This window comes from Tripterygium wilfordii, chromosome 9 (genome assembly GCF_013401445.1).
Source record: "Tripterygium wilfordii isolate XIE 37 chromosome 9, ASM1340144v1, whole genome shotgun sequence".
Classification (NCBI taxonomy): Eukaryota; Viridiplantae; Streptophyta; class Magnoliopsida; order Celastrales; family Celastraceae; genus Tripterygium; species Tripterygium wilfordii.
In genome coordinates this window covers 6,121,105-6,134,423 of record NC_052240.1, presented here as the reverse complement: position 1 = coordinate 6,134,423, position 13,319 = coordinate 6,121,105, and the positions used below count along the sequence as shown (strand labels likewise).

The 13,319-nt window shown below is 38.4% G+C and overlaps 1 protein-coding gene across 2 annotated transcripts; it reads right to left on the bottom strand.

The window, feature by feature from the left end:
- Positions 1–11,198: 11,198 nt before the first annotated feature.
- Positions 11,199–13,017, bottom strand: LOC120004983. 2 transcript variants are annotated; one of them, XR_005469693.1, is made up of 3 exons: positions 12,837–13,017; positions 11,771–12,188; positions 11,200–11,704 (listed from the first exon to the last, which is right to left on the bottom strand). XR_005469693.1 is itself a non-coding variant. In XM_038854393.1 (2 exons), exons 1-2 carry the CDS (start codon positions 12,927–12,929, stop codon positions 11,348–11,350), a joined length of 450 nt encoding a protein of 149 aa, XP_038710321.1. In that variant the 5' UTR covers positions 12,930–13,017; the 3' UTR covers positions 11,199–11,347. The 2 variants fall into 2 exon arrangements, 1 of the variants encoding a protein (XP_038710321.1); XM_038854393.1 differs by lacking the exon at positions 11,771–12,188 and having other exon boundaries at positions 11,199–11,704.
- Between the last annotated feature and the right edge of the window lie 302 nt (positions 13,018–13,319).

Sequence of the window (13,319 nt, the reverse complement as noted above, 5' to 3'; positions counted from 1 at the left end):
CGGTCCAATCCATTCTAAAATCTCAAATGGTCCGATATACCAAGGAGCTAGCTTCCCTTGCTTGCTAAACCTCTGAATCCCCCTACGCGGACTAACCTTCAAGAACACCTTATCACCCACCACAAACTCCAATGGTCTTCTTCTTCGGTCGACGTAGGACTTTTGCCTACTTTGAGCCATAAGTAAACATTTTCGAATCCACTCCACCTTCTCTTGTGTCTCCTTCACCAAATTCGGACCCGATAATGCCGTCTCTCCTACCTCCGCCCAACACAATGGTGATCTGCAAGGTCTTCCATACATAGCTTTGTACGACGCCATTTCAATGCTACTTTGGTAGAAGTTGTTGTATACAAACTCCACCAAAGGCATATGATCCTCCAATATCTGAATAGTCCTCTCACTGTGACCATCACTCTCTTGATGAAATGTAGTAGAGAAACACAATTTTGTCCCCAAGGCCTCCTACAAGCTCTCCCAAAACCTACTATAAACCTCGGATCTCGATTCGATGCTATAAAAAATGACACTCCATGCAACCTTATAATCTCCTGAATGTATAATCTGCTCAAGGACTCCAGCGTCTCTATTTTGCTAATAGGAAGAAAATGTGATGATTTCATCAATCTTTCTACATTCACCCATATCGCGTCATGCCCATAAGGTCGGCAATGACGTCAAAAATCCATCATGATGGCTTCCCATTTCCACTCTGCCATCGGAAGTGGCTGTAACAACCCCGCTGGTCTCTGGTGCTCCGCCTTCACCTATTGACAGGTAAAGCATTTCACAATATACATTGCCACATCGACCTTCATACCTCTCCATAAAAACTGTCTCTGGAAATCCCTATACATCTTTGTACCTCCTAGATGCATAGCAAATCTCGAATGATGCGCCTCTCTCAAAATCTCCTTATGTAACTCCTCATCCTCGGGTATTATCAATCTTCCTACAAATTGCACTCCTCCATCCGTGCCTCTAGTCTAACCACTCTCCTCCTCAAAAGTGTCAAATGTAGCATCCCCAATTTGAGCATTCATTACTCTCTACATCAATACAAGACGAGTAACAATGCTTCCCAAGTACATCCGGCTACCCTGCTCCTGTAGCTCCAACCCAAAACTGTCAACTATCTCCAACATCTCCCACTCTTGCACCGCCATCCTCGTAACTGGGTTTTTCCTACTCAAGGCATCTACAACTACAATCGCCTTCCCTGAGTGGTAATGCAATGAGAAATCATAGTCTTCAAGTACTTCATCCACCTTCGTTGCCTCTGATTCAACTCTTTTTGCGTAAAGAGATACTTGAAGCTCTTGTGATATGAGAACTCCTCAAATCTCTCTTTGTACAAATAATATCTCCATTGCTTCAATGCAAATACTATTGCTACCAACTCTAGATTGTGCACTTGGTAATTACACTTAAATGTCTTCAACAATCATGAACCATACTCTACAACTCTATCCCGCTGCATCAATACACAGCCTAGTTCAACTCGGGACGCATCATAATACACCTGATATCCCACATCTCTCTCCAAAACAACTAGGACTGGTGGAGATGTGAGTCTCCATTTCAACTCCTAAAATGCCTCCTCATACTCCTCCGACCATACAAACGAAACTCCCTTCTGCATAAGATGAGTCAAGGATGAAGCAACACGTGAGAAACCCTGAATAAATATCCTATAATAACTAGCTAGTCCCAAGAAACTCTGTATCTACGTCACATTATTAGGTCGCTCCTACTTCAATACCGCCTCCACTTTCGATGCATCAACCGCCACTCCCTCTTGAGTAATTACATGGCCTAAGAACTTCACCTCTATCACCCAGAATTCACACTTACTCAGTTTTACATAGAACCGATGCTCCCTCAAAGTCTACAATATTTTTCTTAAATGTTGCTCTTGCTCCTCTATGGTAGGCAAATAAATCAAAATGTCATCTATGAATACAATCACAAAATGATCCAGAAAATGGGTCAAGAACCCGTTGCATCAAGTTTATGAACGCTGTCGGAGCATTTGTGAGCCCAAATGGTATCACCAAGAGTTCATAGTGTCCATATCAAGTTCTAAATGCTGTTTTTGAAACATCATCCTCCCAAATCCACAATTAATGATAGCCCGATCGCAAATCAATCTTTGAAAAGTGTCGTGCTCCTCTCAACTGATCAAACAAGTCATTAATTCTCGACAACAAATACTTATTCTTCACAGTCATGTGATTCAACTACCAATAATCAATGCACATATGCAATGTGCCATCTTTCTTCTTCACAAACAACACTGGTGCTCCCCATGGTGAAACACTCAATCAGATAAATTTCTTCTTCTCCAAATCCTCCAACTATACCTTCAACTCCCTCAACTCTGCAGGAGCTATTCGATATGGAGCAATCAAAATTGACTTGTATCTGAAAGCAAATCAATGAAAAACTCTATCTCCCTCCTCGGAGGTAGACCTGGTAAAGCCTCTGGAAACACGTCCATGAACTCCTCCACTACAAGTGTCGTAGCAGTCACCTCATCACTAGGTGTAGAAGTAGTCAAACTCACCATTGAACAAATGACGTAAGAGGGGTTGTCTAAAAAGTGTGCACACGAAACACCCCTCGATCCCCTCAATTGGATCACTACCCCACCGGGTGCATTCAAGGTAATCCTCATCTCCCAAAAGTCTAAACTGCTCTATGCTCTGCCAACCAATCTACTCCCAAGATTACATCAAAATCTTGGAAGTCAATAATATACAAATTAGCAGCCAACTTGGTGTCACCAAACCGACACATACATATGTAATAGCCCTGAATACGAGTGAACTGTCCAAATGGCGAGTCTACCACTAACATTCGCCTCATCATACCCATGTCTAACCCCAAAGCCAATCCAAATGAAGGTGTGATAAGGAACTAGTGGCACCCGAATCAAATAACACTCTAGCCCAACAATTAGAAATAAGAAACGTACCCCCAAAAAAGTTCGGATGCTCTGGTGTTGTCCAGTGAGTAAGAGCAAATGTCCGTCCCTGAGTCAAAGTCTGCTGCTGATGTGACTGCTGTTGCTGCTATCTAGCTGGTGGTCGTCCCCTCCTCGATGAAGCAGCAGTGGTAATGGGTACATGGAGGGTTGGACGAGCTAGTGGTGCTGACAAATGCTGACCCTACAGCACCCCTCGCTCCAGCTAAGGACAATCTGTAATCCGGTGGCCAACCCTACGACACTGAAAACACTCCACTCTCTGAATTGCACATTGTGCTCTCATATGTCCGGGACATCCACATCGATGACAAATCCTTTGCCCCTGATGTGTACCTTTGCCACCTCATGTCCTCTGGTATTTGCCTCGGACCCCACTATGTACCCCATGTCATGCCCCGACCGTCAGAGCGTGAGGGAAAGAAGGAATAACATGATAAACATAAACACAACGATAATCAAGCAGAAAGTCGAACATCTCCCCATAAATTGGAGAATACCTCCCTGTAAATATAAAGAAATCTCAACATAACATAATATCCAAACAAAACCCAACCAAAGCCCTTAGGCCCACAACCATCTCCATGCAATCCAACACTGGAGTCCCAATCATCCGAGGCACCCTCTTGATCCTCAAATTGAAATCCAATAATACACGCTTACAACGCATAAATCATGAAATCAAACTAAACATGACACAAACATTATCCAAAATACAGTTGAGTCAATAGTCCATGCCACCACAGTCACGCCCCCTCTTGCTAATCTAAAGGACCCATATCAGAGACAAACTTACCTGAAAGGATAGAAATATAGAGGGTTTGAGCCGAATGCCCAATAGGGATATAAAGAGTATAAATAAAGGCTGAAAAAGTAACAACGTTTAATCAATGCGACAATATGCAATGAAATATAACAAATGCACCCGATCAACCCAACCGAACCTCCATATCCGCCTCCAATGACACCCAAGCCGACGAATTAGATTCCCACCCTGCGATGATAAGCTAACAAAAATCCACCCGCGCTACCTCTCTCTCTAGCATCCAACCAATGCCAAGAAACGAATACCAATCATCCATCAATATCAATCTCAAATCACTAGAGAGAAGGTCGACACTTATGACTACTGGCCCCACAGTGAAATCTCAGCCTACCATGTCTGGCCTAGCATCAGATAACTAGCCAGCGTGCAGTCATAAATTCCGCTACGGGAATCCTATGGACTAGGACCATAACAAGACTCCAATCCATCATCCACGCACGTGCCTAAATAACATCCAACGCTTAGCATAAGCCCCAAGTCCATACTTGGAACCTACCATGCATCTATTATGCAATCTTTAAAAGAAATATGCCATAAATGTAATATATATATATATACACTCATCAAGTTGCATGAAGAGCCATACCAAGCTCGATTTTTGACCAAGGTTTCAAGGTTCACTCATTTGTACAATAGAATCACAACATGAACAATAATAGAGGACAAAATAATGGTAAACTATCAAGGCTTGTTTCCCCTCGGAGTAAATCAAGGTGAAAACCAAAGTTTACCATTCTAGCAATTTGGTGACTTCAAATATTTCGAAATAAAAAGGGTAAGAAATCCCTACTACGATAGCAGTACACAAAATAATTAACTGTCTACAGCATCAAATCCAACTCCTTGATCACGTATACCAATAGACCAGTATAATACTGGTTAATAAACATCCAAAATTCTAACTAATCCAAATTATCTCTTTACCCTTTTATCAAAATTACCAAAGTACCCTTGGTCACTGGTCAACTCTGGTCAATGGTCAACTATTCTAAGTTCAGTAAACTTATTTAAATAAATAATACATTCTTTTACAATAAACTACTACGATATATTGTACTACCATGATTATATAAAATGTTCAATTAATATTATATTTGCCAATTAATTAAAACTATACTATGGTTTAGTATTATACTTGCACAAATACCGTATGTATACGCGTATTTATGAAGTAATTTTAAGGATGCTTCAACACTGTCCGTATGGATTTGAAAACGTCTTCAACGAGTTCAGAGCAGCGAAACAATTCAGAATAGAGCTTAAGGGTCACCGAAAAGTGGAATTTCAGCAGGGTCAAAGTCGGATCTCCAACATTCGGAGATTGTTTCAGCCGAAAGTTTGTTGGGCTAGGTGCTCCTTAGTCCGGTGAGGTGAATGGTGGTGACGGAAAGCTGAGCGGTGGTCGAAGTTGGCTGGATCGACCACTTTTACCTCGTGGTGGCCGCAAGTTTGCAAGCTCGATTCCGATGGCTATGGACGATAGTTTGAGACGAGGTTGGTTGGGTTATGCTTGTGGGGGGGTCAGGAGAAGATTTTTGGTAGGTTGGCCGTCCAAAATGGTGGCCGAAAGATGGAGTTCTGGTGTTGGCAGGTGAAGGAGAGATGTTGCTCGGTGTGAGAGGAGAAAGGAGGAGACAACTCTCTATTTTTGGAAAGTTTTCAAGCATTTCATTAATTTGGCAAATTGTAATATAAAGATCATATTGTCCCCACTATCACAACTATTTACAATTGTTACCAAGCCATATCTACACATTTGCCACTCAACTATGCTTTCCCAAAAATGCCCCTACCGACACTCATCTATAGCATTACCAACCATCAATTTACTAGTATGCTTCCACAGAGTGTTTCATTTACAAAATTACCAGCAACTTATTTACAGTTATACCATTTGAATTTTAATTAGTTTTTCTAATACGTTTTAGATTAAACACTTGGTCCGATTTAAATCCGATTCACACCATTCTTGAATCGACACTTCCACAATCAAATTCCTCAATTTATTTATAGAATATTTGATTTATTATTATTTTTGGGCTGGGTATTACATCCCATGCCTCTGACCATCTATCCTATGCCTTTTCTTACTTCCTCCAAAAGTAGTACCAGCTGCAGATGATGTACTGCCCCTGTGCATGTCCCAATACCTACGAGACTCCCTAAAACTCATCTTATACTACAAGGCCATCTCTACTATCTTAGTGTAGGTCTGCAACCTAAATCCCACCGGTATATAGCTATAGCAGGAAGCAATCACTGTCTGAACTGCTCTACTTTGCTTGCCTCATCCGGTGCGTACCTCTTGCCAAACTTGTAGAACTCCTCAAACCTCCTCTCGTACTGACTTACAGTCATATCTAGAATCTGCTGCCATGCCAAGAACTCACGTGCTTTGTCTGTACTACAAGACTGTGGTACGAAATGCTGCATGAATAACTCATCAAATGATAGCCATATCAAAATCTCGCTTCGCTGATTCAATGAATCCTACCAATCATAAGCTACCTCCCTCAGATAAGATGAGGCCAGCAATATTCGCCTCTCATCCGATATCCCTGAGGTCTCAAACCTGCGTGACATCTGTCTGATCCACTCGTATGCTTGTGCCACATCCGTATCACTCACGAAAGTAGGTGGATTAGTCTAGCGTAGCTGATCCAACTCTATCAACTCCCGTCTTGGTCTCTCTACACCCTGTTTATCTCCTCGCACTCCTGAAGTTTGTCCCTCACTATAGACCTCGGGTGCTCGTGCAGTCTGAGTCTACACTAGCTGAGTAACAACCCCAATCATCTTTGACATCCTCCTCATTGATTGCTCTTGCGCCACCCACAATAGAGCAAACTGTGTCGCTATTACAGGCTGAGTGGGTGTTGTGATCTCCTCCCCTATCTCCTGGACGAGTGTTGGCTCACTTTCGAGCTTCTGGCCTAAATCCTCCTTCTATACTGGAGGATTTATCGCACTCAACTCTAAAAATAAATATGTGTCCATCCCTAGTTGATTTGGTTGTTCCGATCCCCAATAATCCCCTGACTATGGTCTTCGAAAGACACTCATCCCTACTCACCCACATGTCCCCCATCACAGAAACAAATAGTTCTATGTGTGTAGATCTGTAGCATAGAAGACATAATTTTTCGTCAATACAAATACGATATGAGGATTTACGAGAATAAAGAAACATACTGAATCAGTAGAGGTCGTGACGTGGCCTGGGAACACCATATACAATCACCATACAACAAACACACTCACACATGCACACTGACCCACTCCCTAGGTCCTACACATAGCCAACCTGGCTTCGAAACCAAATTATCATGCCCCGATCCGTGGACCATGAAGAGAAGGATAATGACAAATGAGCACCTCACGTGCTACATCACAAGTCATTATGATCTCACTAAAAATTTCGGCAGCATCTCCCTATAAATTAGATAGAACATAGAACAAAGGAAACAACATCTATTGCGAAGGTCTGTTACGACCTTCACCTTTTTTTCTCTTTTATTTATTTATTTTTAAACTAAATCCATTTTTTTTAATCTTAAACTTATTTTTTCTTTTTCTACTTTGACCCCTAAATTATTTCAAGTTTCTTTTTAAGCCCTTATGACATTTTAATTTCACTCCACAACTTTCATTCTTTTCATCCCTATGTCCCATTTATTCATTTTATTTTTATTCTTATTATTCTATATGTGTTTTTCTCTTCCATTAGGACGGGGTATTACAACTGATACACCATCGAAACTGGAGTGCTACTGCGACGGCCACCATAAAGAGATAATCGATGGAGGTTGTTTATGGAGGTCGCTTTCCGAGAGACTTCTTTTCGTATGAGAAATGGAGAGAAGATATGGGATAAGTGCTAGGGAAGATGTCAGAGATTTTGTTTTAGAATCCGTTCAAAAAGCCCCCCAAATCTATTTCTCATTTTCGTTTTTTTGAAATTGTCATGTCACTATGTACATGTGGCATGCCAGCTGTGTTTATGGATACTTATGGAAGTTTACTTAGGGACAATAAGTACTACAACTAAGGTTGTGCTTGGATTGAAAATGAAGAGTAGAGTTAATGGAGGGAGAGTTAAGTGAGGGAAGTCATGGGAGGGGAACTACCTTCACCCACCCTTACTTGGATAGGAGGTAGAATTAAGGAGAGTTAATAAATATGAGTCACAAAAATACCTTTATTAAAATTGAAATGAGTGAAAAAAATTTATGGATGATTTTGGAAATATCAAAGAAAATTTTCTCTCACCTCAAAAATCCCCCAAATTGAGGGGTTACAAAATGTAGAGTTTGAGAGTTAAGTGAGGGGGAACTTCCTTCCTCCTTCACCCCCACTTAACTCTCGCTTCTACAATCTAAGGAAGGTGGAGTTACTTCTTCCTCCTTGACCCTCCTCACTAAAATCTCTAATGCTTTGATTGATATTTTAGAGAGTTTAGTGAGGAGGGTTAAGGAGGAAAGATGAACTCTCACTTGCCGCATTGTTTGCCAAGACTGAAGACAAAAATGAAGGAAATTTTGAGACAGAAAAGCCAAAAGCGGCAAAGAATGTTGGGTCAAAAGACAACAAAAGAAAGTAACACCTTCTATGATGTGACGTCTAAGGGCAAGAACAAGGCGGCCAAGTTGTTGGATGATGATTTCGAGTATGAGTTAAAAAGTAAACCTTTGTCAGCCAAAAGAGGGAGAAAGAAAAAAAAAAAGCAGGCAAATTGTGGTGATCGATGTTGAAAACTATCAAGTACTTGCAAAGGTCACAAATGCAATGAAATTAAAACCATCAACCAATAATTTCATCACTGCGGAGGATAACGAGAAAAGGTTGAAAATTCCAGAAATTGGAACCAATAAGTAAGTTTCTTGTTCCAGTTAGATTTGATAGTTCAATATAATTTCTTGTTCCTGTTAAATATATTACATTGATTAGAATCACTAGAATATATATATATTCCATTGATATAAATCAATGAAATAAAGATGTTCCAATCAAAGGAATAAAGTATCAATGGAATATTTTTATTCCATTGATTTAGATCAATGAAACAATGGAATAAATTAAATAGTATGTTTTATTGAACCAAAGATATTTATGTTAGATTGATTAAAAGGCTAATTCAACTTGTTTTGTGTTGTTAATTCAATACAATTGTATGACATGGGAAAACTAACATTAATTGCATTGGCAAACACTGATATGACATAAACACTATAAGAGCAACTCCAATGGGAATTGGTATAATCGTACTATACCAACTTGAATAGTGTCAAAATGGTTGGTATAATTCTTTCATTCCAATGGGTAGGGCTGCACAAAACCCGTATCATATCCAACCCAAACCGCCAACCCGTCCTAATCCGCTGAAATCCTACCCTAACCCGCAAAGAACAGTTCAGATATAGGTTAATTGAGCCGTTTATATAACGGATAGAATATATATTTATGTTAAACTGACCCTTTATAACCCGATCCGACCTTACTCGTCCTTAGCAGTTAGCCCTACCACATATCTCTTATGCACTTGGCCCTACCACACGTCTCTCTCTCTCTCTCTCACCTTCTCAAGAACTCACCCGCCGTCCTCCTATTCTCTCAATCTCAAACTTTGTTCTTTTTTATCTCCATCACTTTTGTCTCTTTGGGGTTCGAACTACTTGTCTCAAGTTCAAGATCTGCTCTCCCCAAGCCCCGATTTATCTAAATCTAAGGTTAGATATCTTGTTTTCAACATACTTCAAACTTCGCTTCATTTATATGCTTTTAATTGTTTCAACTTCAATGGTTCTTTATTTACGTTTTTTGCTTTCTTTCCACTGAGTTTGTATTAGATCTGTCGAAAGAGCACAAACAAGTGAACATCTGCATTGAAGAAGAATAAGCCGGTCCAATTTTTGTGAGATTCTAAGTTTTGGAGTTGTTAAATGCTCTCTGTTTTCATATTTGGGTTCGCTTTAGAGCCTTGTTGCAGAGGAGTTTGCTTTGCTTTAGAAGCATGAGACGATAATCTCAAACTGGAGTTTGCTTTCCTTTGAGAAATTGTTGACAGTTTTAATTGTTTTAATGTTCTTTTTGAGGAGTTTCTCTAGAGCTTTTATTCGGCCTGTAATTAAATTAGCCTTGCGTATTTTTTGAGTCATCTGAAAAACTTGTTATAAACCCGACCCAACTCTTATGAATCCGATCCCAATCCATATGAAACCTATCCGACCCAACCCATCATAACCTAAGGTCAGTTAAGGGTTGAAGGAGTGTAATCCGAACCTATACGGGTCGGATGAGGTGTTTGTCCAAAACCGACCCAATCCGATCTATGTGCACCCCTACCAATGGGAGTTGTTATATGTTGGTTGGTAAAACACTATTCGCTGTAAGCCCATCAAATTGAGGCTCATGTTTTAATTTTCCATATAAAATGCAATACTTCCAGGTTTGTTTTCTCCAAAACCCACAGACCTGCAATATATCACAAAGCAAAACCAGAATGCCAAAAGAAATGTGCTAATCTTCAAATACAACCATCAAAAGTTATTAACGCAAACTAAACTTAAATGAGGATTACATAGAAAAGCCCCTCTTCCGTAGAATTTCCATCTTCATATTCTCATAAGAGCACTCACATTGGAGTATGTAAAATAGATATGATAGATAACAGATTACACAGATTGTCTTGAAAAACACACTATATTGGTATCTCTTAAGAGTATTTTTGATACTTGATCAAATGAGTATCTACTTGTAGATAACCAAAAAGTAAGTATGTAAACATTTAAAATATTAAAATAATGAATATCTTTATTTTTTAATACTAAATAAAAATTGTAAATGCTTGATCTCTACCTCATATTTTTATTTATAATTAATTAATATTAACTAATATCTATCATATAAAATATTCATTATTTATTAAATCATTGCAATATGCAAACATTACGAAAGACATTAATAACATACTATTTTATTAAATTTAAAATAGATGAACCTATTTGATTGAGGGAATGATGATAGCAAATGTAATAGAGTTGAAATTGGAGAGTAAGAATGAAGGAAACAATTGTTGTAAACAACAAAATGAGGTTGCCTCTATTTATAAATATAGAAATATAGCCGTTGAGAATATTTGCTTTTAGTTTATTATAATTTAATAATTTTTGATTTATTATTAATTATATTTTTTACTAATTATTTTTATTTATAATTAATGCTAATTATTTTTCTAAAATTAATATATAATGAAACATTTTTAATTTTTACTTGAGATAAGATAATATATACAAGTACTAATAAAGTAAAAAGAAACTAATATTTTAATGTTGTATAGATTTAGAATAGAGATACTAATGCAGTTGTTACTGAATAGAGAATCTGTAAACTGTCAAAGGTGGTGTTTATCTGTTAAGAGACACCAATGTGAGTGCTCTAATATACTGCCTTTACAACACCCATAATAGTAGTGTCTTTGTTCATTACCTCCATCTCATAATATTTTTCCTGAATATCCAGCTGCTCTTGATGTTGCTTTAGTGCTCTCTCTTGTCACTCAGCTTTTGCTCGGTCTTTATCCTCCTTCTTTGCCCAAAATTCCAGTGTGAATACTGACGTGGAGTTTTGAGCAACATTTCCCCCCTTTTTTTTTCCTTGAGTAGTTTTTTTGAGGCTTTTCTACCCAAAGGCCTTCCTTGGTTAGCTGAAGCTTCACTATCATCCTCTAAGTTCACAACACTAAGGATAGCCGAGCTTGATTCAGTATTGGCCTTTTGCTTCTTACTTGACAAGGAAGCTTGGCATTTTGGATCATCTCTCAATAATTCCCAACAATGATGGCACTGAAATGGTTTTCCCATTTCCATTTTATAAAGCTCTTGAGCCTCGACAAGCTGATAATAAATAAATTAGCGAAAAGTAAAAAAAAAAGATAATTAATGAGTTGAGAATCTAATTACCCTTCCTTGCTTAGTTTGTCCACTTTGATTTAGCCTCTCAATCTTACTTAGACATCCTACAAACTTAGCGCACTTCTTATTGATGTTAGTCCAACAACTTTTTCACAGATAATTGAGTACGAGTAACTATGTTTTCTCCATTGTCCTCAATGAACTTGCATATCCTCCCCCAAAATGTATTTGATTGTTGATTGGTTCCGACGATGGCATCTTTGTTGAGATATACAGCCATGATTAGAACATCTTCATCATGAGTAAAATTTCTGGTTCTTGATCCTTTCTTCTCTATTCTAGAACCATCTACATTGGCATTTTCTATCCTAAATGTGGTGTTAAAATCCACTTCATCACTATTGATTGGAAACTCATTGCTCATCAACATTTGTTGATATGAATCATCTTATGGGGAAGGATCCATCTACATAAGCAATGCAGAAAGTTTCACAATATAGAGGCATTTTTGTCAAAAAATCAAGGAGGATGCAAAAAGAAAAGAATTTAGGAGATCAACTAGCAAATATTACGTAAGATTTAATTATTTAAAAAAAAACAAAAGGCTGGAACTGAAAGAATGGAGAAAAATTGAGATTAATTTTTTTTTTATCTACTTCATTCTTTTATTTTCTACAGTTTTCTCAAAAAGCAAAGGGACTGTAATGAGCACTCGCACATACAGATCTTTTCACTTCAAACTAAACCCAGCAGAGTGTTAACCACTCAAAAACTTCTTGCTCAAACAAAACCACAAAGAAAACAATTACATTGAGCATCAAAGGTAGAAGAGAATATGCACAAACATTCAAATTGATAACCCAATATGAGCAACGAATGTATAGTACCTCTTTGATTTCACGGTTTGGGATCAAACGCAGGATTCAAACAGAGTGAGGAAGAAAAATACTGAAGATTTGGTATGGTAGTTGCGAAAACACAAAAAACCCTAGAAATCTAACCTAAAATCGACGTGAATCGGAGAGTGAGAAAACAGATCATACAACACAAAACCCTAGAAATCTAAGCCAAAATCATAGAGAATGAGAAAACACAAAAAACCTAGAAATCTCACCTTAGATAGTCGATTTGCAGAGTGAGCAAGGAAGGAAGAAAGCTTGGGCGCAGATGACAGTTGTGATTTCCTCGTTTTATTGCCTACTCGCATTCTCTCTCTTCGTTGTTGATAAAAATAGCAACGAAAGAGCTGTGTTGCTATTTTACCCACCCGTATACCTCCTGCGTTGGAAAACACTTTTTGGTTTTAGGGGTGTATAACGACCGTCAAACCCATTTACCACGCCACATATCTACAGCGTTGGAGATGCTCTAAGTAATTAATTAATTGCAATTCTTACCTGTTATAATTATTAATAAAAATTGTCTTTTATAACAAATGTTGCTTCCATTCATCAGCTAATCGATGCATATTCAGAAATTTAGATGAGGGTGCAACAACAATGAACTGCATAAATCATTTTTGCATTGCATCATGTTCTTGATTTCAAGCTTCTCCATGTATTTATCGTGTTCAATCTCTCGATGCAAATACGAAATG